Below are 25,705 nucleotides of genomic sequence, written 5' to 3'. Positions count from 1 at the left end.
CATTGGTAGCCTTTTCAAACATCTTCAAACTGGACTATGCAGAAGACCCCTCGCTGGTGTCCCAGCCTACACCCTTTCCCACCTTTGGAACAGTTTCCATACAGCGTTTGACCTGATCTTTGAAAAATGTCATCATATTATGTCATTCCCCTACTCAAAACCCTCCAGTGGTCTCCCATGGCATTCACACTTAATGTGAAGTCCAACCAAGGCCCACAAGGACCTACTTGATGTAGGCATACTTTTTCAACTTCATCCCCCCAACCCTCTTCCTGCTGTGTTTTCTTTGCAACACTTATCACTATCTGGAACTTTTTTTACTGTTTATTGTCTGATCTAACCTCCATCCCCCACCTCCACCAATTCCCACTCCTAAATAGAAAATAGGCACCGAGGGGCAGAGACTTTATCTTCTCACTGTCATAACCCAGCATTTGAAACATGCCTATCACATGGAATTTTGAATGAGTGACGTCATAAACTGCTCCTTTATACGGAACTCTAACTTCCTGTATGAACCATTCCCATAGCTTTAGCTTTTAATTTACGTGCATAGAGATCTCTTCTGAACACTCGCTCAGCTATAGGAGGAGCATACTCAGTTTTGTAAAAAGTCAGCTACATTATTATGTATTTTCTAGAGCTTCATGCAACGTACTCCCAAATGATTACATGAGCTAAGTGTAAAGCTGGGGGGGAACACTATAATATTCTTTTCATCATAACCCTCTCTTAGTGGTGTTTTTCTCTTTCGATCATCTCTGCCCTCCATGGTGAGTGGGTTGGGGATAAGGACCAGTGACACAATAGAGCCAATATTTTCTCCTCAAATAGCATCTTAGTCACCATCCATGGGCACTGACTCTTTCCCATCAATCTCTCTTATCCCTCCAATGGCAAACCTATCCCTGCAGTAGTGATTTCTGCTAGACATTCTGAAATCTGAATGCCATGCACTAACTCTTAACTTGGTAGTATTTTTTTTTTTTCTGTTTCTTTACCTTTCATCACAAAGATCATTCTCCACAAGGAGGTTCATTTCCTTTACAAAGTTCATGTTGCATTACTGTTTATGTGCTTCAAACATTTTTGGTCTCAGCCCAAATTGATCCAAATTCATTTTCTAATGTTTTAACTAGTTTTAGAGCAGCTTGAAAGTAGAAACAAAAAGGAACAGAGAGGAAGTAAAAAAAAAATTTTGAGCATTAAAAAGTTGGAAAATCCAACTGTTTTTAGACCTACATCACAAGAGATAAAACAGAAAAGGGCTTTGAGCAAAAAGGCCCATTAAAAATTTTCAGTTAAAGCAACTTAGCCAAGTGGAAACAAATAAGAATAAGAATGTGACTTCTCATCTATTGTTTCAGATAATTGCAAGGTTGCCATTGAGAAAGAAGGCACCTGGGAAGAGAAAGCAAGGAATCAAGGTAGGCTTGAAAACACTTTTTAGGAAAGAACCTTGTGTTTGTACTGAAACATGGAACTTAGTGGAAGCAAATAGAACAAAAGTCTTATCAAGTTTTTAAGGGAGGTGAATTGCTAAGAAACCATGAACCTGGATTCAAAAAGCTATTGACTATTGAGACCTAAAACAAATTTCAGGCCAGCATACTTGCACCAGCAGGAGGCTGGTTGTAGAAGATGGACAACCTCCAAAGAGTGCATGGTCCCCAATACTCACTTTAGATATGGCCAGGATGAATAATGGAAAAGGGAGATCCTCTAAGAAGGAAGAGTCAGAGGCTATAGAGAATGACCCACGAAAGAGTTCTTACCAGAAAGCAGAATCAGGGTCTAATAAAGGAACTTGAACTGAGGCCTTCATAATGCTCTTCCATCAGGATTTCAGAATTGCTATGGACCACGACTGCTGTATGTTTTCGTTTTCCCCCTTTCTTTCCAAACAAGGGTTTTAATTTGCTGTTACTCTGTCCCTGTGCCACTACTGTGTACTGGGTATGTGTACAGTGGGTGGGTGGTGAATTTCCTTTTTAGTTCATAGGTCACTGGATCACAAGGAGACCTAATGGAGAAAATACTGCATCATTGGCAATCTTGAGCTTTGAGCTGGATATGCTGACAGGATAAGATAAATGTGGGAGGAAGACTGAAACAGGTATTTGCTGATGAATGGAGCAGGTGGTGTTAGAGACTTGGTGGGGTTTACCAAACCCTGTTTCCTTTGCTTTCAAGGTACATAGTAGTCTAGTCCCTTGAAATTAAATGGAGCCAAGGCACTGAGTTCTGGCCAGTGAAATATGGCTGGAATTTATGCACAGTACCTCCAGCTTTGCACCCCACCAAATCTCCCTTGAGATTCTCCACACTGCAGAGAATGCAGTGGAGGGCTCTGTGGCCTCATGGATGGCAGTCATCAAGGGTCCCTGAATAACCATGCGGAGCAGAGCCTTTGACATGCATTGGCATGTGACATGAGCAGGACATAAACCTTTATTATGTTAAATAACCCGGTAAACATGGCTTTATTCCATTGAGATTTGGGGATCACCTGTTATCACAGTTAGCCTACCTTGGTCAATGTAGTAATCAAAGTTATACAGAATGAAACATACAGGATATGTATTGTTTTTACCTATCCCCTTCCAATTATTTTTTTCACCAAGTAAGTTTAGAGGGTCTTTGTGACTAAAAGCTGACTTCTGATTGAGACTGGATTTTCTTAATGTCTCATATTGTTCTTGTCCCCTGAAGTTAGATAGTCCCCAGGTATTATTGAGTGTCTAAATCCAGAACTACTGCTTACTGGCTGTGTCACCTGTCTGAGCCTCAGTTCCCTCATCTGGAAATGGGTATAATGAGTACCTGGCTTGGGTTGTTGTGAGAATTAAGTAAATTAATTCACACATTGTGCTCAGCACAGTATCTGGTCATATGACATGCTCAATAAATGCTTCATCATTTTCATCATCATCATAAGTTGCTAGGTATATGCATGGCACTAGGGATAGATAGCACTGAATGAGATAGACAAGGTCTGGACTTCCGTGAGATATCTGCTCATTTCATGACCCTTATTTTTGATTTTGCACTTGTTCAGTATAGGCTCTCTTAAGTCCTTAATTTTAAGAGAAAGTTTTTGCCCCTCTCCAAACGAATCCAGAAAACACTGGTTATTGCTGTGCGCATTCTTTGTCTTTCTATCTGAGTGTTTTGAGTCAGTGTGTGTGTTCTGTTTAGTGGCTTTACTCTGTGAGTGCAGTATTTGTACTCTGTGGCAATTGGAGTGGGAGGAATAGAGGGAGGTTTAAATATGCATTGGTGGAAGAAACCACTTCCTGCTTAGAGCCACTTCCTCTTTAGAGTACCGGGATAACCATGGCTGCCAACATACACATAGAAGTAGGTTTTGCTCCTTCTTCTTCTGCCTCTGTTCCCAAGGTACACTGTCTCACCATCTCATTTCTAATGATGTGTAGGAAACCCTTGCAAGACTTAGGAAGTTTAGAATTCCTTCCTTTTTTAAAATTAACCTATGAGAACAGAGACTGAGCCTACACTAGTGATGACCTCATCCATCCTACACCATGCATTTAGATGCCTGGTTTACCTGTATGCCTGATCTAGTGTCCTTATGCCCACGCGGCTGGCATGGACCATCTCCCTAGCACACATTCCTTAGTGATGCTAACTAGACAGACACACCCACTTGCCTTGGCATGTTTTCCAGATGACCCAAGCTGCAAACACCAACATGTATAAGACATATGCTCTCTTCTTTGTGTAATTTCAGACACCAAAATATGCCTACACATAGGGGTGTGTGCATACAGACGCAAGTGTATTCTTTTTTGCCTGGTAGAAATATGCTTCTGTGATGTTCCTTCTACTCCCACACATGCCCTTCCATGGCTGGCACATCTCCTAATTATTCCCATCTACACCCTCGCCATAGGCCCTTTGTGTGTATATTTTGGCACACATTCTCTTGATTCCGCCTAGTTCCTTTCTCTCTCTCTTTCTTTTTCTGCCTCCCTCCCCCTCCCTCCTCTTCACAACTCTTTAGAAAACTTGTTAAACTGTACACTCTTTTTTGTTAATGTACATTTATGAAAAAGTCTTCACAGTTACAAAAGTGCATGGTTATAAAATCATCTCCATACAAAGGTTGGCATCTTCCCTTTCCCCACCCTGCCCTAACCCTCCTGCCCCCGGACAACAGCACTCCACAATCGAGAGGTCTCTACATCCAGAACTCTCCACCCAGTGCTATGACAAACACGACGGTGATTTGCAAAGGACCTTGCAACTTCCTCCTTCACTTCCCTGTTGCCTCCTTCTGGAGTGGGGAGAGCAGATGAATTTCTCTAGCTTTGGGAAGATGTTCTTTTGAGGAATGGACAAAGGTGTCTCTTTTTACTCTTCTAGAGCTGGAAAGGATGTCAGAGTGATATAAACAAAGACATCTCTAGGGAAAATGGGGGCTCTAGGTCTTCCCTGATGGAGAAATAGCTGTCTTGGTCTGTTCAAATTCCGTACACCAAGTTCCTTGAAAGGAACCAGTAAACTCTATAGCAACTCAGGGGACCTATTTCTGTGGGGTTTCCTGGGAATCCCTGCAGGAATGAAGATACAGATGAGGGTTTGTCATAGGGTGACCAGAGGCAACTTGTCTAGAGTGGTGTGTACAGATGTGGGGTCTTTTCTAAAGAACAATTTTCTTGGTCCAGACCTTGACCATCATAGCCCTGTTGGTTACCTAAACTTTGCTATCCTCAGGCCCGGCATGAAAAAATCTTCTGTGATGAGGACAGATCTCTGAGGGGTAGAGAAGCAATCAGGCTGTCATTAGGCTGCCTCAGCTACATACTTGTCTCTCATATATTTTCTGAGCAGCTATTCCTACCCCAACCCTAATGGGATTCTATTTTAGTGTAGTAAACGATACAGTAAACAGACAGCTGGGTAGACCATGTCAGAAACTGAACTCAGGCTCCAGAGAGATTGGCCTCATATCACTAGATACCCAACATCCACAGAACCTCATGAACAGACACATGGACTCAGAGATACCTCAAGGCTTACGTGTTAACCAGTCTGGAAAAAACCTAATGAAGCCTTGTAGGGGCAACATCATGGGTTCTCGGTCAGTAGGGTTGTGGGAAGAGTTCCAACCAGGACTGCTAGATTATCCCTAGAAGCATACCACTAGAAGTTTGCTTCTGATAGCCTGCACAAGACGGTGGTGGTGGCGGGCAGGGGAGAAGCACGAATTCCTTGGTGGTAGGGAAGTTAAATGCTTTCTACATTGTGGGTTAGTTAACTGGGGACCTTCTAGTAGCTGGAGAAGCATCTGTTCTTTAAAAGCCTGTATCCTACTCAGAAAGGTTTGCCATTAATGGGAACTAAACAGTATTATTAGAATGGACATTTGATCTCAAGGGCTAGCTTGTTTGGTCTAGTTCTATGCAAAAAAAAAAAATCACATGTCTTAAAATATGTTAACTATATTTCAGCAAACCAGAGTCTCTAAGAGATTATGATAGATGTATATGGTGTCCCTCCGTGGGAGGTTTAACTGTTTGTGTCAGGACTATTATTTCTAGAAGTTCTTCCTCAAATATTTTAGGCTGTCAGCTTGACTCGTGGAGAGAGCGGCCCTGGCCCGCCCGTCCCTGGACGCGGCTGAAGAAGACAGTGGGCACAGTCCTGCTCCCATTCTCACGGGAGCGGGGTTCTGACCCAGGTGTTGTAAGTGAGATGCAGAGGAGACAAGATTCAAGTACCCCAGGTCTAGCAAAGTTTCGGGCACTCTTTTGGTTGACTAGCTCAGGGAAGCATGAGTAAGGGAAGACTTCTTGGAAGATGATGTGACGGGAGGATGCGTGATGCAAGCTTGCTGGAGCTGAAGGCAAGGTAGAATGTCCTCGTTTTAATTCTCATTTTGGCCAGCCTTGCCAACATATCGGACTGGGTCTTCAAAGTCTTCCCCTATCCTGCAGAGGCTCTTATCCCACTGCTTTCCTGCTTCCTTTGTATCTCTTGCAAAACTGCACAGCAGGGCTCAAGTAGGATGGAGGAACGCAGCTTCCTCTCCTGTTTTCCAGAAGTCTTATTTCTTGCATGACTGCCACCGTGGCCACCAGTCTTAATGTGTTATTTACACGTTGCAAGGCAGGTGTCTCCTATTCAGATGCTTTCTGTGCTGCTTCTCTGTTTCAGGGGCTGATGTGCCCTGAGCACATCTAAATCTGCAGGGCACCTGATTTTACTGCCCTTTATTTAGCTGATCTACTAGGACCTTCATGGCTGTGAATCCTAGGGACCCGCTACCCAGCCCTCCCAGGCATTTTCTTCCTCAAGCACCTGGGAAAGCACTGGAAAGAGAAACGAGATGGAGTTGAGTCGCAACCCTGCTGTGTAAGCAAGTCACACCCAGTCTTGAATCTCTATTGCTCCATCTGTAAAATAGAAGTAATGATGTTGGGCTTGTCTCCCACACAGGGTCGTGAAAAGTCAAGGAGAATGACGCCAAAGTACTTCACAAGCTGTCCAGCGCTGAACAAATACAGGGAAGATAATGATGAAGATGGTGAAACTGACAATGAAGATGAAGATGATGATGACGATGATGATGATGATGATAATTGTGCTTTGCACATGAAATTACTTGATTTTTGACTGCTTAGACATGGTTCCCTGAATGGAGCTGCCTATCACCTTCCTTCTAGAGTCTATCCAGATAATGTTGGGTAAGATACTCAGCTCTCTACAATTAATTCATCTGTAAAATGGGAATCATAAAACTCGCTAGGCAGTGTTGCTGGGAGAATTGAAATACATGACTCAACAGATTTAAAAGTGCCCAAGAGAGTGCCTGGTCCTTTTTGGGAGCTTCATCAAGTTGGAATTTGAACTTAGATAACTTTAGAGGGAATTGTGATGTTCCCCAACTTGAATGGGGTAGTAGGAAGAGCACAGATTTTATTTTGCTCGTTAAGTAGCATGTGACTTAATCTCTCTGAGCCTTAATTTCTTCATCTGTAAAATGGGGACAACAATGCTCACCTCAAGAGATTGTTGTGTGCATTAAAGGGAATTGTCTCTGGAGAGAGCTTATCACAGTGCCTGACACCAGCAAGTGCTGGGTAATTAACAGCTCTCTCACCCTTGTGCTGAAGTGGGTGAGTTGCTTAGAAGGAGGAGCAAATCCTCTGATGGTTACGACTGTGGTGGCCTTCTCCTCCTTCAGTCCTGGGTATCATGCTACAGGGCTGCAGCCCACGGTGCACTGCCCTGGCGAGATCCCTTGGCATGAGCACCGTGGCAAGAACAGTCACAAGATTAGGAGTCCCAGGGTGCCAGGACTCCTGCTTCCCTCTTCTGAAGCCCACGCTCGAGTGAGAGGCAGGAGACAGGGGTAGGAGAAAGAGCACTGAAGGTGTCCATCTTCAGTTTGCTACCTGGACCTCGCCAGCATGCTACAATTGGCCACATAGGATGGGGGGAGGGCAGTCAACAGGAGGTGGCCTCACCTGGCAGCTGCTGGTAGGAGGAGGCTCAGAGGGCTGGCATGGAGGTGTTCTCGCCCTCAGAGGCAGTGATGGGCAACGCCGAGAGCTGACAGATTGGGTGTCAGGGGGAAAGTTTTGGTCCTGTGCCACTTCTGCTCTGTACACTGAAGTCACAGGGATTGTTCACTGTTCTCAACACACCACGCATACTCTGGCCTCTGTCATTGGCTCATGTCTGCCCTTCTTTGTCTATGGACAAAGCAGACAATTTTTTGATGACCCAGTTCACCTGGGTCATCAAAAATCACCTCCATTCTTGTAATTCTCTTGGACTTTTCTAGACACAGTTGATGACCCCTCCTCTGGGCTTCCATAACTATGTACTCAGTGTGCTGATAAAAGGTCTTAAAGGGAAGAGTTTTCGATTCTCTCTCCTCTATCAGAGGTAAGTGCCTTGAGGGGCAAGGTCTAGGTCAGTCCCAGTTCCTAGCACAGTGTCTGGCCCACCGTAGAAGCTCACACAAAGGTAGTTTCCTGACCTTGCTTGAGCCATGACCTGGCTGCCCGCTCTGGCCAGGGCAGAGCCAGCGTGGGCAGCCAGGGAGGGTGCCTGGTGGTCAGCGGCAGTGATGGTGGGCGGCGTGGAGGGACACCAGGCACCTGGGTCAAATCTCCTCCTCTTCGCTGGCCTTGCTCCAGCGGTGGCAGCAGTTGGCCGTGATGCCCAGGAGGAAGTTGGTGGCCACGGATGCGACGGAGACCACGAAACCCACGAAGGCGATGAAGAGGTAATCATCCAGGGTCAGGGTCAAGTGGCAGGCCTTGAAGCTCTCCTCGGTCAGGGAGAAGAGTGGGGCGCCCTCGACTTCTGGGGGGCCCCGGCACTCAGCCAGCTGAGAATCTGCAACACAGAAGCCAGGGAGGGTGAGGCGGCTGAGGGGAGAGCGGGAAGAGCGAGCCCCCGCCCCTCCCAGGAGAAGCTGGGTTTTTATGAGGTTTCTTCCATGTGCCAAAAGTTTCACTCACCTTCTTTAGTGCCCTCCACAACCCTCAAGGCAAGTATTTTTTTTTTTTTAATATTTTTCATTCCTTTTTTTTTTAATTCTTTTTTTAAAAAAATTAATTAATTAATTAATTAATTTATGGCTGTGTTGGGTCTTAGTTTCTGTGAGAGGGCTTTCTCTAGTTGTAGCAAGTGGGGGGCCACTCTTCATCGCGGTGCGCGGGCCTCTCACTATCACGGCCTCTCTTGTTGCGGAGCACAGGCTCCAGATGCGCAGGCTCAGTAGGTGTGGCTCACGGGCCTAGTCGCTCCGCGGCATGTGGGATCTTCCCAGACCAGGGCTCGAACCCGTGTCCCCTGCATTGGCAGGCAGACTCTCAACCACTGCGCCACCAGGGAAGCCCAAGGCAAGTATTTTTTTAAAAAATTTTTTTAATAGCTCTTTATTGGAGTATATTTGCTTCACAATAGTGTGTTAGTGTCTGTTGCACAGCAAAGCGAATCAGCTATATGCGTACATATGTCTCCATATCCCCTCCCTCTTGAGCCTTATATCTGTTTTTATAGAGGTGGAGATCACTGCTCGGAGACTTTAGCAACTTGCCTAAAGTCCCGTAGCCCCTGCTAACGGCAGATCTGGGACTTCTGTGGGATTTCATCATCATCGTAATCTCTTACAATAGCCTCCCAACTGGTTTCTAGGCTTCTGCCCTTAAACCACCTCGACACAGCTGGCTGAGCCATCCTTTTAAACCTGAAGTCCTGCCATGTCACTCTCTGCTTGAAACCTTCCCCTGGCTTCTTCTCCTTCCCAGAAGAACCTCCCCACCCCTTCCACTCTCTTCCTGGTTTACTCTGCTCCATCCACACACACCTGGTCATTCTTCCATCACCCCGAGCATGTCCCCTTTCAGCGTGGGGAGGGGGAGCCTTTGCATTTGTCCCCGCTTGAGGGTGCTTCTCCCCTGGATCTCCGCACAGCTCAGGCCCTCACCTCCTCTGGGACTTTGCTCGAATATCAACTTCTCAGTGAGGGTTTCCTTTAGGATTCTATATAAAATAGCAACCCCACTTCACCTTTCTCTGGGCCTTCTCTCTCTTACCTACTTTGCTTATTTTTTTCCCCATTGTATTTATCACTGTCTCACAGTTTGTTTATTATCTGTTTTCTCCTTTTGAATATAAATTCTTCCTGTAGTATCCTTAGCATTAGAACAGAGGCCTGTCCATTAAATGCTCAATTAACCTTTGTTAATTGAACATGTGAATGAATGACTCTGTCCAACTCCAAAGCATTGGGTCTTTCTACTACCCCATATGGCTTTTCCAGATACACAGAGTGTAGGGTTAAGAGTATGGGCTCTGGAGCTACTGGCCTGGGTTCAAATCCCCTCTCTATCCCTCCCTAGTTGTATGATTATGCCTAAGTTATTTAACACCTCTGTGTTGTGGTTTCTTTACCTATAAAATGAGGATAATAAAAGTAACTATGTCATAGGATTGTAGTAAGGATTCTATGAATTAACATACATAAATGATATATTCTTGGTACACAGTAAGTACTACATAGGTGCGTGTTTTTATTGTCATCCTAGGTTGGTCTTTCTGGACAGGTCAGTGGGGTCATAGTCTGCACACAGACTTCTATAGGAGGGGCTTCTCCTTCAGTGGGATTGCTGTTCTCTCCATCACTGATGGCCCCAGCTCATCCTTCCAGGGTCACTGGTACAAATGCATGGTGGTTGTCAGTGGCTGCATCTTTCTCTGCCTTGGAAGGGAGAGCGGCAGGCAGATAGCAGTCCTGCCTCGCAGTGCCAGGCACTGGCTTTCCAGCAGCCAGCCACTCCTCCGTTCAGTGGATAAGTATTAATCCAACTCTCTCCTTGGGCAAGTCTTTCTTGCTTTTCTGGCTCTTATGAAGAAATGGGAAATGTAAGAAGGGGATAATTTAGTCTCATTCGTCTAAGAAAGTCAATGAGAAGGAGCTTTTTAAATTATGTGGTGCATAAATGGTGTTTATTCATTCTGCAGTCTTTGAGGGAAAAGAATAAAATGATGGACTTGGATTGACTCTTTTGAGAAATGGATGAGCATGATTCTCCTTAGAAATGGAGAGTCAGGTTCAGAGGGAGGATGCAACCTTCCCCAAACCCCAGGCTGAAGGCTCTCTGTAAGCTGTACGCATAGTACCCCAGACCCCAGCCAGGACAAGATGGCACCTGGAGTTGAACATCCAGAACCAGAAGATGCTGAATCCCAAAGTCTATTGAGTGAATGAATGGGGTGGTGGTGATGCATTGCGAGGCTGGGGGATGTGGGGACCCTGAGGGCAATTGACAGAGCCTGCAGGAGGGCAGGATGGGAGCCCGGGGGCTGACGAAGCCCTCTGGTAAGTCAAGGGACCAGTCTTGAAGTTGATTTATATCCCAAGGTCTCCCTATGTTCCTCTGTGTTGGGATTTGTCCAAAAGATAGGGATAGTAATGGGAATCCCATGAAGAAAAAGGGAGGAAGAAGCAGAAAAAGACAAAGGGAAGAGGGTCACCTCGTCCTACCTAGACTGGCAAGTTCTTTGCCCCCAAGACGAAATATCCTGGAGAGTGTGTCATGGTGCAAAGTGTGTTCGTGGAGGAACAGGGAAGCTGCGTCTCTAGCTGTGGCCTGTGGCCGGTCACTTTCCCTCTCTGGAACTTGGGTCCCTCATCTGTACGGACATGAGACTTCACTGATGGGATCTTGGACCCCTCTCCTGCTCACTGGGAGCCTGTGCTTCTTCCGAAGGGCAGCAGGGACCTCCGAGATCCCAGAAGAGGAGCAGCGCCTGTGTGTGGAGGAAGCCTGTGGGCCCTTTCTGTCCTTAGTGCACAAGAGAGAGGGGAGGAGGTGCAGCCTGCAGAGGTTAGGCTAGCGGGGAGATTGCTCCAGGCAGCTGGCCTCCCCCCCCCCGTGCGCCCTCCCCTCCGCCCATCTCAGTCCCCAGCTATTTTGGTCCCAGAGAACTTCCTCCCGCAGTTCTGTGGGAACGCTGGAATCGTGACCCACAGCCCCCCGCAAACTATTTTGATCCTGGGCTCCCCACTCAGTCCTCCTCTCCCTCCCACCTCATTCAGCACCGCTGCTCTGAACTCGCTCTGAGCTCAGGCTCTGGGAAAGGCCCTGGGTGGTGCCCCCCAGCTAGTCCTGCTGCAGAGGTTCGGTGCTGCCACCCAGGAGGGCTGGTGATGGGGGGCCACAGCGCCACACCGCCTGCCTGCGGGCTCATTGAGCCTGTGGGATTCAGGCTCCCTCGGTCCCCAGTCCACTCCCAGTAGAGGCTGGCTCGTTAAATAGCCACATAAGAGTTTCTCTTCTCAGATCTACACTCCATGCCCAAACCTTGCAGAGTTCTGCCAAGGCCCTTTGGCCAGCCCAGAACTCAAGTCCTGCCTGCTCCTGTTGGCCTAGAACCTGACTCATCAGGACACAGCCAGAGGGCAGCCAGGCTGCCAGGGTTCGAATCCTGACTCCAACCCTTAACGGCTGTAGGACGTTGGGCAAGTTACTGAGCCTCTCTGTGCCTTGGTTTCCTCCTCTGTGTGTGTATGTGTGTGTGTGTGTATGTGTGTGTGTGTGGTGTCTCACTAGGGTTCTTGTGAGGGTGAGATGAGCTAAAACATGTAATATATTTAGAATAGGGCCTGGCAGATAGTAAGTACTAAAATAAATGGGGTGAGCCATTTCTATTTCTTCTAGTACTTAGCACACTTAAAAAGCAATCTGGTAGAGTAAACCTGGGTTTTATCCACAGCTCTGCCACTTTCTAAATGAGTGACTCCGGCCAAGTCTTTTCATTGTTCTAAACCTCAGTGTCTTCACCTGTAAAATGGGGATAATAAGAGTGGGGTCCAATGAGATAACACCTGCCAAGTTGGAAGGTCACGGTGCACGCTCAATAAACACTGTCTATTATTAATGAGCTGGTTTTACTTGTTTGCTCTCTGTCTGCCTCATTAGGTCATCAGGGCCACAGGGGCGAGGGTGGCGTCTGTTTCATTAATGCCGGGCACGCACAGCAAGGACTCGGCAAAGACTTGGGCAGTGCAAGACCCGTGCACGAGGAGGCGAGCCCGGGTCCGGCCCTCCGCAGGCGCGCAGGGTCTCTAAGTCCCTCCCTCTCCCGCGGAGCCTCTGCTGTCCGCGGGGCCGGGCTCCTTCCCTTACCCGCCGTGCAGCGCTGGATGCGGTTCCGCAGCCACTTCAGCAGGGGCTCCAACGTGCAGCCGCACACCCAGGGGTTGCCGCCGATCTGCAGGGTCACCAGCCCCGGCAGGCCCTCGAGAGCCTCGAGGCTGAGGAAGGCCAGGCCCCCGTAGCTGAGGTCCAGGTCCCGGAGCTGCGCCAGGCCCTGGAAGGCCCGCGGGTGCACCCTCCGCAGCCCTGGGTTGTGACTCAGGTCGATGTGCACGAGGCCGTGGGCGGCCTGGAACATGTCGGCCGGCACGTGGCTGAGGTTGTTGTAGCTCAGGTCCAGGTGTGCCAGGCGCTTGGCGTGCAGGAAGAGGCCGGCGGGCAGTTCGACCAAGGAGTTGTTGCGCAAATCCAGCACCCGGAGCTCCATGTAGCACGCGAGGTAGCCGGGCGGCACGGCGGCGATGCGGTTGTGGGCCAGGCTGAGGTTGCGAGCGTCCATGGGCAGGTCCGGGGGCACGGAGAAGAGCCGCTGGCTGCTGCAATCCACCACCTGGTTATGGCACGTGCAAAGGACCGGGCAGCTGGTGCCGGCATCCGAGGGCATCACCCCTGCGGCCAAGATGAGGGAGACCAGCAGCACGGCCGGGCGGGGGGGCCCAGGCCAGGGCAGCTGGGACCAGGTGTCACCCATCTTAGGCTGCTGGCAAGAGCGGTGCTGAAGGGAGCCCATCGGGGCTGGGGCTGTGTCCATGGAATCAAGAGTCAGTGGCTCAGAAAGGCAGCTGCATCAGGGGCCAGAGCCCTGGCAGGTGGGGCTTGGCAGCACGTGGTACCATGGCTCCAGCCTTTCCCAGGAGCCTCTAAGCACCAGAGAGCTCCCTGTGTGAGCGCCACGGGAAGTCCCCTCTGGAGCCTAGGGGGCCACACACCCAGCTGCGGTCCCCCAGGGTCTGAAAAGATGATCAAAGCTTGAGAAAGGAATGACACAAGGATGGGGCTGGACCAGCTGCCAGCAGGTCGGGGAAGGGTCCCTGCAGGTCTTTTATGTCCCTCTCACCCATGACCGCTGAGTGCTCCTCTCTGGACTACGTCTGAGCGGCGGGAGGGGGAGAGGAGGACAGGAAAGGTGCCTTTTAAAGGTCCTGGCACGTCTGAAAACCCCTAAGCCCTGTCCCAAGTCTGGGACCCATTAGGAGGCCAGGGCTGCTTTTGAATCTCCTGCATTCAAGGTCTCAGAGGCCATTTCTACTGGTGGCCCGGTGGGCTCGAGTCCAAGAGGGTCCTGGAGTGGGCGTTTTGGGAAGGGAACCCGGAGGGGAGGGGGTCTCCATGGGCCTCTGAAAGCCTCAGTACTCAGCCTCAGTGTCTACTGAAATCCCCAGGGAAGGGAGGAGCCCCACTGTTGGCCACTGCGGCTGGAAAGAGCCATGTGTCCCGGAGGTGCAGGATGAGGGGCGGCTAGGAGAGCTCAGGGGATGGACTTCCCAGGCCGGGCTCCGTGTTCAGGGGGCGGAAGCCGAATTCCCTCTGTCAACAAGGAAAGCACTCAGGCAGAGCGAGCCAGTGCCCTCTCCTCCCTGCTGTCCTCCTAGGTTCCTTGCTGCCTCCCCCGGCCACCGTCTTGGCCACCAACCACAAAGTTCTCTGCTTGCTGTCTCTCAAGCGTGGGGACAGACCCCACCCTCATATTGTTGTCACCCACTAACCTTCCCGCCCTGACCTGCAGCCATCCTCCTCCTAGGTGTCTGTCCTGGGCTGGGTGCACTGGCTTCTCCTCCTAGCCCCACCCGCATCAGCACCAAACACCCCACCTTCGAATAACTCTCTAAGAAAAAATGCATACACACACTGGCCGTTTGCACACCCCCTTTCCACACTCAGCACTCCCGTCTCCCCTCCCCTCTCTCTCACACACACACACACACAAGCATTGTTCTTCTCCTGTGACTCCCCCATATTTTGCCCTGCCCTCACACCTCCCCAGTTTTCTCTCCCGCTTCCTTCTGCGTACTCACACCTGCAGAGCCTCCTTCCCAGTCTGCCCCCACCATCTTTCACCCCCTGGTGCACACCCCTAATCCCAGCATCCTTTTCCACAAACACTGCACTCTCCCCTCTGCCCCGCAGTGGGAGCCCACACCCACACTGGGTCAGGCAGACAGGCTGAGCATGATGACACACCCAGAGTCTCAGCTCGCCATCCACCCCGCATCTGCCGTGGCCCCTCATCTCTCTTGTGCCCACCTGCTGTCCTCACTTGTCCTCCCCTCACCCCCTCGTCCGGCACTGCCTCTCTTCTCACCGCTTCCAGCCTCAATCCCACCCGCTGGGAAATCACCCCAGCTCCCCTTAACCAGACTCATTTTTCTCAGCCCCAAGGTCTCCCCCTGCACTCCCACAGGCCCGCAGGAGCCCACTTACTCTGTTCCAAGGACACAGCCATCAATCTGCAGCAGACACGGGTCTCCCTCCCTCATCCTGGAATCCCCGCTCGCTGCTTCAGGAGAAGAGATTGCCTCACAGGCTTGTCCCCTCCCCCGGCCTCTCCTCCATGGCTCCGGGATCCCCGGGCAGTATCCTCTGTGCTTTCCCGTCCTGTGGTCCCCGTGCTGTTGCCTTTCTTTTACTCAAAAGGGGAATCAGAGCGAGGATGCTTAGGAGAAAGTTCACAGAATCCGAAAGCTTCTTCCCGAAACTCAGCTAGTGCTGAGGCTGCTGGGGTATGTGGCTTCTGCCAGGTCCTCCCCTCCCTCTCTCCCCTCCTCTCTCCCTTTTTCGCTCCCTTTCTTTCCTCGAGGGCCAGGTACTGACGTTTCACTGTCTCTTAGCAACTGCCTCCACATCTCTGAGCAACAGGAGAGCTGGCTATGGACCCCACCAAGATGACAGAGAAGAGAACGAAGCAGTCACAGAATCCACACCCGCAGGATCCTAGTGATGGGACAAAGGGGAAGAAGGCGCGAGGGGGGTAGACAGGCCAGGACAAGGGCAGGGGCAGAGGAGCAGGCAGTGAGAGAGGGCAAAAGGGCCCAGAGGGAGAGACTGGAGTAGGGGCAAAAGCATGAATCTGGCCTCTGAGATGGAGGAAGGGAGGCTTAAGGGCATCAAACCCAAATGGGAAAGGAGGGAGGGCTTGGAATGGAGAAAGGAACTGAGTGGAGAGTGGGAGAGAAACTGGGGGAGGCAATAAAGATATGAATGAAGATGGAAAGAAAAAAGAGAAGTGCATGAGACAAGTTTGCTCACTTGATAGGATCTATCTTTTCAGTCCATATACAGCATCTGTTTCCCTGGGTCTGAATGTATTTTGGTCACTAGGTACCAGGTGACGAGACTGGCTCAGGGCTTGTCAGGGATAATTATAGGAGGTGAGAACTTTTCTGGGTTCCTTAATTGTCCTTAAGTCCTGACCGCATGAGCTCTGAGAGCTTTTGGGATGCAAAGTGCTGACTGCCAGTTCCAGGTGGGGTACCTGGGGCTGTAGAGACAGATCTGTCTCTCAGGGAGTGAAAGTTGCCAGAAAAACCTTATGGTTCTGACTCTTTCTCCAGGCCCAGGGACTCTGCTGTCCTGTTTCCATCTCTCCAAGCTTCCTGCTCCCTCCCACCCCAGGCTGACTTCAGATGAGGGTGAAGTCTTTGCAAAACCTCTTTCCTTGGTGACCCATGGAACAAGTCTCTAGCTGCCCTGCATTTTTAAAACCAGCTTGACTAGTTGGTTTGGTCAAAGAGCTGGTTCATTTCTTCTTTTAATCATTAGTTATTGAGCACTCACTGTATGCCGGGCACTTGGGTACATGGTGGGCAGATAGCCACCCATAATAAGATGGATGTAGGGTCTGCCCTTATAAGGGCTAACTCATAAATAAATAAATAGAGAGCTAACGTCAGTCTTGTGTGTTCACTCAGTTGATCTGGGGCCACTTCTATTTCAGTAATATCTTAGGTCTTTGGGGGAAACCGAAATGGAATAATAGAAAACAAGTGTCCAGTTGTACAGATTTTGGGCATTTATGAAGTTCTCAAAATCACTGTCTTCTCGAACATGATCCTTTTTCCTGTGTGGCCGTAGAAGGTCTGCTCTATCTCATATTAAGCTCATCTGGAATCTTCCATGTTCTACAGTGTCCAGTGCAGAGTAGCAGGGTAGCCACTGCATTGATATTTACACATTGAGTTGGCTGAGGAGAATACGATTTGCATCACCCTCAATCCCTAAAGAAGGGACTTGTCATTCAATTCAGTTTTGAGCTTAGAAATAAAATCTTAATCTTAACGCACAAAACACAGCAACACATTGAAACAAGTGACCTGTTATAAACAAGTAAAACAAAGGTAGCATAATACCTTATTATCACTGACAGAAAAATGGTAGAAAACATACTTATCTCAATGGAAGCTAAGCAAGGTAATTGGTACCTTTCAATATTTAATGTTGATTAAAGTCACATTAAAAACAAATAAAAAAGAATGTTTTCTTCTTTTACATACTATGTTTATGTTTATAATTAGAGCCAATAATATGACTGAAGGAAAATATTTGTGATGGTTTCCTTAAAAAATAGGATCTAGGCAAGAATGCCTTGTCACCATTTGAAACTAGTTTTCTGAGCTGTAAAATAGGACTAATTAGAATGGCACCTAATTCATGGGGTTGTTTTAGGTTCCATGAATTGTTATTAATAGAGCACTTAGAACAGTATACAGCAAGCACTACAGATGCGTTTGTTTAATGAACAAATAAAGTAAAATAAAATGGCAGACTATAAAATTGCTAAAATAGTTATGCAGCAAGGAAAACAAATGGCACAAAAATGGGAAATGAAGAAAGGAAAGTATCACATTTGCCAACGATTTGAAGGTATTCTTGTGCAAGATAAGTCTCAAAACCTTTGGGAAAACCCCAACTCAAAAACATCATAGCATATGTCTTGTGTAAAAGTGAAGTCAAACGGGGGTAATTATCTTTTTAATGATTTTTTACCCATAATCATTCTCTAAGTTAAGTATTAAACCATTATTTCCTAAACTGGTGTCTCATGGTACACTGTGTGCCATGAGAAAAATGTTTGTTCTCAAATAAGTTTGAGAAACATTAATTAAACAAAATGAAACAAATTCACTTATTGCACGATTTCTCAGAGGCTTTAATGTGCAAACATTCGTGGTGACTCACCAAGGGAAAGGGTGGGGGAAGGGCGAAGGGTGTATAATAGCCAGCGTTGCTCTTATGCTGGGTGGCTGGCTGCTCGCCTTAGCAAAATGACTTTCTCCTGCACAGCAACCTTGCAGCAGGAGTGATTCAATTTTGAACCCCAGTAAAATGATCAATTATTACACATTATGGCCTTTCAGGGTCTCTTGCAAGTTATTGAAACCATGACTGTTCAATCATGAATGTCAAGGATTTACTCTACTGGGAAAACACACAGAAATTAATCTAACTAAGAGTTGTAGAGACAAGTGAACTGAACAACTATTTTCATTACTGTTATGATTTCTTGACGTACATGTTAAATTCGTTGTAATAATGATAGAAAACCTTTAAATACTTGAGAATAAATTTAATCTACCACATTAGAAATTTGTTCAGGGAAAATTATGAAACCTTAGTAGAATGAAGTTACAGGAAGAAACAGAAAGCTAATCTCTCCAGTTGCTGAGAAAGCTTAACGATAATAAAGGTGACTCTGCTTTCTACATTATAATAATTTAATGAAGTATTTAGCAGAATCTGATGAACTGGTAGTGAAAGCCATCTGGGGGAAAAAAAAAATGGGCAGGAAGGCACAGATGATATTAATAAAGAAGATGATGATGACGGAAAATGCTTGAAAGTATTCTGATGGTGGATTTACCTAACTAAAAAAAAAATCAAAAAAAATATATTGCAAACTGAAAATCATTCAGTGGCATTACTCAATATCTGTGCTTTGGAAAATGACCATGGGAATGACTATACTTTGAGAAAGTGCTTCTCACTATCAGAATACAGAAAATAAAAATGTGGAACAAAATCACAATGTTGAAAGGAGTCTCAGAGTAAGAAATGTTATGAGATTTTAGCTCCATATTTCAGTTTTATACATTGAAAAAATTCCAAATCGTCCAAAGAATGAAACAAAGAAACAATAACAAAACACAAATTAGGAAGAGAACAGAGCAGCACGTTTATTCAAGCTGTGGAGAGAAGATATCTTTCTGTGTGTTGAGGAAATGGAGAATGTCATTAGTGACAAGATGGCTTTTGTCAAATACACAACATTGAGAGACAACAAGTTTTCATAGAGCAAACAAACCTGATAAAACAAAAATCAGAGAGAAGGGAAAGGAACTCAGTGGAAAAACAGACTTTAGACATAAGTGATTTGAACTAATCCATGCAATGTATGTGTATATTTTTCATGCAAAATATACTAAGAGATGCTACAAATATAATTCGTTACCTATGGCTGCTGTAACAAATTACCACAAACTTAGTAGCTTAAAACAACATACATCTATTATCTTTCTGGTCTGGAGGTCACAAGCCCTGGTGACCCATTTTAGGCTTGCGACCTCCAGACCAGAAAGATAGTAAATGTATGTTGTTTTAAGCTACTAAGTTTGTGGTAATTTGTTACAGCAGCCATAGGTAAGTAATACAGCCCTCAAGACTCCCACCCCTCAGGTGTATAACCTCATGTCACCCCCTTCCCTTGAGTTTCAGCAGAATCTGTGAATATGATGGGATAGTCAGATGGTTTTGTGTTAATCAAAAGGGAAATTATCCAGATTGGTGTTACCTAATCAGGTGAACCCTTAAAAGGGCTTGGGCCCTTCCTGAATGGGTATTTGAGGGATATTCTCCATTGCTAGCTCTAAAAATGGGGGAGGGGGTTCGTGGCAAGGACCTAAGAGCCCTCTAGTTGCTGAGATTGACCCCTGGACAACAGCAAGCAAGAAAATGGGAACCTCAGTTCTACAACGGCAAGGACCTGAATTCTGCCAATGAGTTTAGAAGATGACCTGCAGCTCAGCTGGCCAACATCTTGACTTCAGCCTCGTGAAATACCCCGGGTAGAGAGAGCATTTACGCTGTGCCAGGACTTCTAATACATGAGTGTCCTTTTAAGCCACTAAGATTGTGGTAATTTGTTCTGCAGCACAGAAGACTAATACAAACATTACGTGGAAAAAGGCACCGTTTCACTAGCAGTTAAATGCATGAAAATAATCCCCATTTTGTGATAATACGTTCCATGAGTAACAATAAATACATCTGCAAAATTTCATGAGCTGAGTATGGGGGAGCCAGATATGTGAACGCTTCCTGCAGGCACGGGGCATTGGCTCAGGCCTGCTTAGAAAATTGCTGGTCTCTTTGATCTGACAATTAGTAAGAAATTAGTTCATGCAAAAATATTCATAGCAGGAATATTTATGATAAGGAGAAAACAGAAATAATATGAATGCCCAGCAACAGAGGGTGCTAAGCAAACACCATATTAATAAAAAAGAAATACCACGGAGAACATCACTAATTGTAGTACCCTGGCTGCTTCCTTAGTTGGCCAGAGCTGACCGTCATGGGGGCAGAAAGGAACCCATATATGTCGAGTAGCTAAAATATCCTATTTTACAGACAGGGTGACTGCAATCCATCCATTTATTTAACACATATTTATTGAGCACCTACTACATTCCAGACCCTGTTCTAGGAACTAGAGTACAGCCAGGTTTGATACACAGGCGATGTGCACCTGTACAGCCCATGGGGCCAACATACATTCTGACTGGTCAGTGCCCATGATGTTGGTGCATATGTTGATTGTACATATATTGACTGTCCCTGTTTAGCAGTGAACGAAGCAAAGTCCTTGATCCCTTGGTGCTCACTTTCTGGTTGGAGGAGACAATGAACACACACACAAACAAAATAGGGCAGGTGATGATAAGTGCTGTGAAAGAAAACAAATCAGAGTATAGGGTAGCGGTTAGTAATTTGCCTAAGATTTCAGAGCTAAAAAGAGGTAGAACCTGGGCTTGATGGGTGGGAAGGGTGACGGCTTGGCCTCTCTATCCACGTAGCCTCTGAGGAAGAGATTGTGGAAGCAGGTGGCCACGAACCTATAGTCCTCCCTAAGGGGATTCAGGGAGAGAGATCTTCTCATAAGTTGGCCATCAAATATTTATGGAGCCCCTACTATGCACCAGGCACCGTGCTAAGCACTGGAATACAGCAGTCAAGAAAACAGGTAAGGTCCCTGCCTGGCGAGGTGGGGGGATGTAGGGAAAAAAAGATCTTAAATAATTGTAAAGATGCAAAGTGCTTCAAAGGGAGGATACAGGATGGTCCAGGGAGGTAAAAGCAGGGCTCTATGCTAATGTGGGTGGTGGGGGAGACCTCCGTGCATTAGCTAGCAGATTTGTTCAGGCTCCCCTTCTGTGCCCTGGGAGGTGGCATTCTTTATAAGCTCATTGACGTTGGTTATTTGTTTTTGAGTTACAGATATCAGCTTTATTAGATAATCTTTTTGTGCTTCTACAAGCTATTTATTGTTAACATTTGGTGTCGTTTTACTCTTTAGATGCTTTTACAGTCTTTGCATCTCTCAGGTGAGATAACTAGCTTCATTCTATGAAATACAGATTTTAATGAACTGAGAGGCAACAATAAGAAAGCCATTATTTCTCCTGAGTCCTCTGAATATGAATCAGGAGGACAGTGAGATGTACACAGTGGGCATGTAAAACCAACTCCGCAGTAATAACTGATCAAAGTATCTAGTCGTTTACGACTTATTTGATGTAGCACATGATGGCACTATTCTGGTCGTTACCTATAGAAAATGTTCTACTTAGAAATTTCCTTTGATTCTGGCTTGATAGCCTACCCATCTCTCTTCTCTAGCTGTGTAGAGAAACGAAAAAAACACATGGTTAATATAAACGCATTGACTTTGAAGAGCATCACCCCTGCCTGTCTGGTTCCCTACATATTCCTTCCTTTGTGAGTGTCTGCTGGGGCTGAGCCCTTCCCAGATCTCTTCCATTTGTGATCCTGATATTGTCCAGATGCGCTCAGCGGGCTGGACTCTACAGCCAGACCATGGAGCAGCTCCTATTAACCAGCTGCTGACTCTGAATTATCTCTCTGATCCATTCATTCAGGGCAGATGCCTTCTCCCAGGCACCCTTTAGAATGCTGGGAAGAGGATGGTGGGAGGGAGCCCAGATCCTGCCCTGGAATTCTCTGGAAAAGGAGAGCCGCAGTGTTGAAGGAAAAAGAGATGATAGGCAGGGACTGGGAAAAGCTGCGGGTGCTCTTAGGCTCTGGGAAGTAAGACCCAGTTACAGGATGATTCTCGGTAAGTCTTGCCAAGAGAAGTTTCGCCTGGAAATACCCTGGCACTGCAATGAGGTCATGCCCACCTTTGTGACCTATGCCTTCTCGCTCTGTCTTACCTGTCCACCTGCATAAAGGTGCACCACCTATCTCTTGTTTCAGGCATAGAAAAAACTGCCACACTTGGAAAAATTTATTCTTGCCCACGTCAGTGAAGCCACCATTGCTGATTTCGTTTTTTTCATCACCATTTTCACCCCAGCCCAGGGGATGCTGGATGACAGCCAGGAAACCTTGGTCGGAGCTGTAGCTTTGTTACTCTCCAGTTCTCTGCCCCAGGGGACGGCAATGCATAACTGAAATTTATTGACCGCTTACTTTGTACCAGGCACTTGGTTAAGAGCTTTACATGGATGGTCTTACCTTGTTCTTCTGGCAGCCTTACGAGGGAGGTGTTTCCTTTCCTTTTCTTTCTTTTCTTTTCTTTTTTTTTTTTTTTTTCAAATCACAGTTTTACAGATTAAAAAACCCTGATGTCCAGATAAATTAGGTAATTTGCTGAAGGTAACATAGTTTGTGGGTGGAAGAGCTGACGCCCGTCACTCGTTAAACACTCATTTCGTGCTCAGTGCTTTCCAAATGCTATCTTTTAAAATCCCTGAGATAACCTGAAACAGAAGTATGATAGCCCCCTCTTCTACACAGAGGGGAGTTAAGGAGCAAAGAAATTAAGTAACTGCCCAAAGTCCCAGAGCTTGTAAATGGCAGAGAAAGAACTTGGCCTGGTCATTCTCTTTCCAAAGCCTAAGCCCACACTGTCTTTTTGAACCTCCCTCTCTGTGAGCGGGGGATGATGACTGTCTTGGCTACCACACAGGGTAACATCTATAAAGTGGAACAGAGACTCATATTTTTGGTGAGTAGCTGTGAGGGGGAACTGCCTTCCAGGCATATCTCCTCTCTCCTGGGTCTGCTCCAGGCCTGTTCCTGGAGGAGGTGAGAAGCCTGGGACTGGGAGAGACTGGGCAGTAACAGTGTCCCAGTGCCTGTCACAGGGATGTGGTTTTCATACCATGTTGGGTTTTCTTAAATATACCAGTGGAGCTGGCCTTAGAGAAACACACACTGAACAAAGCAGCCACTGGCGGCTCCTGCTTGGTTAAGGGGAAGGGAGTCCACTTGTGGTCAAGTAGACGTGATGCTGTGTGACTTCTCCGTGTGGCAGATGGTAGAGAGGGCAAAGTTCAAGATCTAGGGCCAGCAGAACTGGGCCCAAATCCCTGGACTGCTCCTTATCAGTAGCATGAGGGAGGGTTGGTCTCCCAACCCCTCGGAGCCTTGGTACCCCTCTGTAGACATGGAAAAAGGCACTTCTTCACTCAGTGAGTTGCTAAGAGCATTTCATAAGCTACTGAGTGCGTTATGCATGTGATGTTAATTTTCCCTTCTTCAGGTCATGGATGAGACATGCTGGATCTCCCGCTTGACAGATTTCTAGGTCTGGCCCCAGGACCTCAGGAATGTGCCTGGGGTGTTAAACCCTTACAGATCACAGGAGCAAGAGATGAACCCATACAGATGGCTTTACTCCATTCCCATGAAAGCAACCAAGCAGCTGTTTACTCACCTAATTGCTAACTTTTCCAGCACTCCTACGTGCCTGGTCCTGGGCTTTGCACTGCCAGGGAGAGAAGAAAAACCATTGGTCTTGCCTGATGGGAATTTAGGGTTTTAGCTGAAGAGACAAGACTAACACCAGCCCAGAATAATTAGACATGACATTTAATTCATCACTAAGCTGGATGGTTTTGAAGAGAAATTGATGGAGAGATGAGAGTAATCAGAGAAAGCCTCCTGGCAGAAGCAGGGCTTGAGATGGGCTGAGAGGGGCAGGGAAAGTAGTGGTGGCCGCAGTGACAGTCCCCCTTCACCCCAGGTTGTGCAGACATTGATGTCATCCCACCGCTAAAAAACACTGACGGCTGACTCTATCTCAGGCACAGAGCCAAATCCTTTATGTCATTAAAACCTCCCAACCCTTAAAGGTTGATACCACCATAGACCCATTTTTCAGATGAGAAAACAGGCAGGTGAAGTAAACTGCCCAGGTCACATATCTAGTCGATGGCAGAGCTGGATTCTAACTCTGGTATATCTAGTATATCCAGAACCTGTGCCGCTGACCACGAATCTGTACACAGAGGGCATGACAGAGCTGTGTGACACACCCTTGGCTGTCCACCCAGGTTGAGAAGGTGGAGCCAATGGAAAGAAGGCTGGGGATCTGTTAGGAGCAGAAAAGTAGGAATTGCTTTCTTACCTGCTCTTTTGTTTTTCTCTTTCCAGGAGAGATATTGGGGGCTAAGGTGTTTCTGCCCGGGTGGTGCCTTTGGCTCAGAGAGCTGAGAGGGACCGCATCACTGTGGAGATCTGGGGCTAGAGGCTGGGGACTGGCTCAGGCTCTGAGTCCAGAAGAGAGAGGGGGGCCCAAGTCTGCATCATGTGGTCCTCAATACAGCACATGAGGACGTGGAAGAGGGATGTAGCAGGAATTCACGCCTGCAGCTATGGTGTGGCCCTTACTGGAGGAATGGGGGAGCATTAAGGTCAAGCTCACCTGGCCCCATGAAGTGGAAGGCGGAAGACCCCAAGAATGAGAATCGGATGATCTCCCAATCTCGGGCAACCCAGGTGAAGGAGTCCTAAGTTGAGACATCAGGCAATGGCCAGGTTTCCTTCAAATTTGCTTCAAATTTGGGGCAAATCATATTCTCTTCCTGGGCGTCAGTGTCTTCTCCTAACAGCATGGGGCATTTGGATAGATGAGTTCTGAGTAGACTGGGTTAGTTTAGAGTTCTAATAAGGACAGTGACTAAGCATTTACCATGACGTGAGGTGATGCTGAATCATGCTTGTTTTGTGAAGGGCTGATTCCCTTTGGTTCGGCTTCCTGGCTCTGAAGTCTCAGGTCTCAGACTCTACATCTATAAGGAGCTGGAGAGAGGGTGGGGGGTCTCCCCACTCCCCACTCCCCTGGGGACAGGGGGGCTGGCAGGGCCTGGGTGAAGGAGCAGCTACAGCTTGAGTCCCAGAATAGCTGCAGCCCTCCTGGCATCTGCCATCCTGGCTGCAAACTCCCATCCCATTGGCTGCTCCCCATCCTTGCTGTCTGGCAGGCGCTGCTTTCCAGGCTTTCGTGGCACCCACTGAGCAGCCCTCCCTGTGTGCTATGGCATGCTGGCTTCCTCCAAGTGGCTGGGATCATAATAGCAACTCTTTTCTGGTTTCCTCCATCCTGCCTCATTTCACCTCCTGATGGCTGAGGACAGAGGGGTAGTTTAGGACAGTGGAAAGAGGCCTAGAGTTGGTTCCAGGGGTCTTGACTTCTTGCGACCAATTTGCCAGGTGTCAGGGCACAAACCTAAACATCTCTCTTGCTTTCAGTATGAGGGTAAAATAAGGGTAATCAGGCTATTGTTCCACTGCTGTTCACCAGGGTGGCCATCCTAGTGGTCCTATTATGGACTGCATGTCTGTGTCTAAGCCCCCCTAATTAACATGTTGAAATCCTAACCCCCAGTGTGATGGTATTTGGAGGCGGGGCTTTGGGAGGTAATTGGTCATGAAGGTGGAACCCTCATGAATGGTATTTGTGTCCTTATAAGAAGAGGCCAGAGAGCTTGCTAGCTTTCTTTCTGCCTTGGGAGGATACAATGAAAAGCCAGCAGTCCGCA

The 25,705-nt window shown here is 47.4% G+C and overlaps 1 protein-coding gene across 1 annotated transcript; it reads right to left on the bottom strand.

Moving 5' to 3' along the window:
• Positions 1 to 6,494: 6,494 nt before the first annotated feature.
• On the bottom strand, positions 6,495 to 25,479 carry LRRC55 (leucine rich repeat containing 55). The gene is made up of 5 exons (XM_082478345.1): positions 23,599 to 25,479; positions 21,466 to 21,536; positions 15,066 to 18,059; positions 12,675 to 14,171; positions 6,495 to 8,373 (listed from the first exon to the last, which is right to left on the bottom strand). Exons 4-5 carry the CDS (start codon positions 13,393 to 13,395, stop codon positions 8,138 to 8,140), a joined length of 957 nt encoding a protein of 318 aa, XP_082334471.1. The 5' UTR covers positions 13,396 to 14,171; positions 15,066 to 18,059; positions 21,466 to 21,536; positions 23,599 to 25,479; the 3' UTR covers positions 6,495 to 8,137.
• Between the last annotated feature and the right edge of the window lie 226 nt (positions 25,480 to 25,705).

The sequence above is a fragment of the Balaenoptera physalus genome (genome assembly GCF_965194825.1).
Source record: "Balaenoptera physalus genome assembly, chromosome: 10".
Classification (NCBI taxonomy): Eukaryota; Metazoa; Chordata; class Mammalia; order Artiodactyla; family Balaenopteridae; genus Balaenoptera; species Balaenoptera physalus.
The sequence above is the reverse complement of the archived record's forward strand: the minus strand, read 5'-3'. Positions and strand labels throughout refer to the sequence as shown.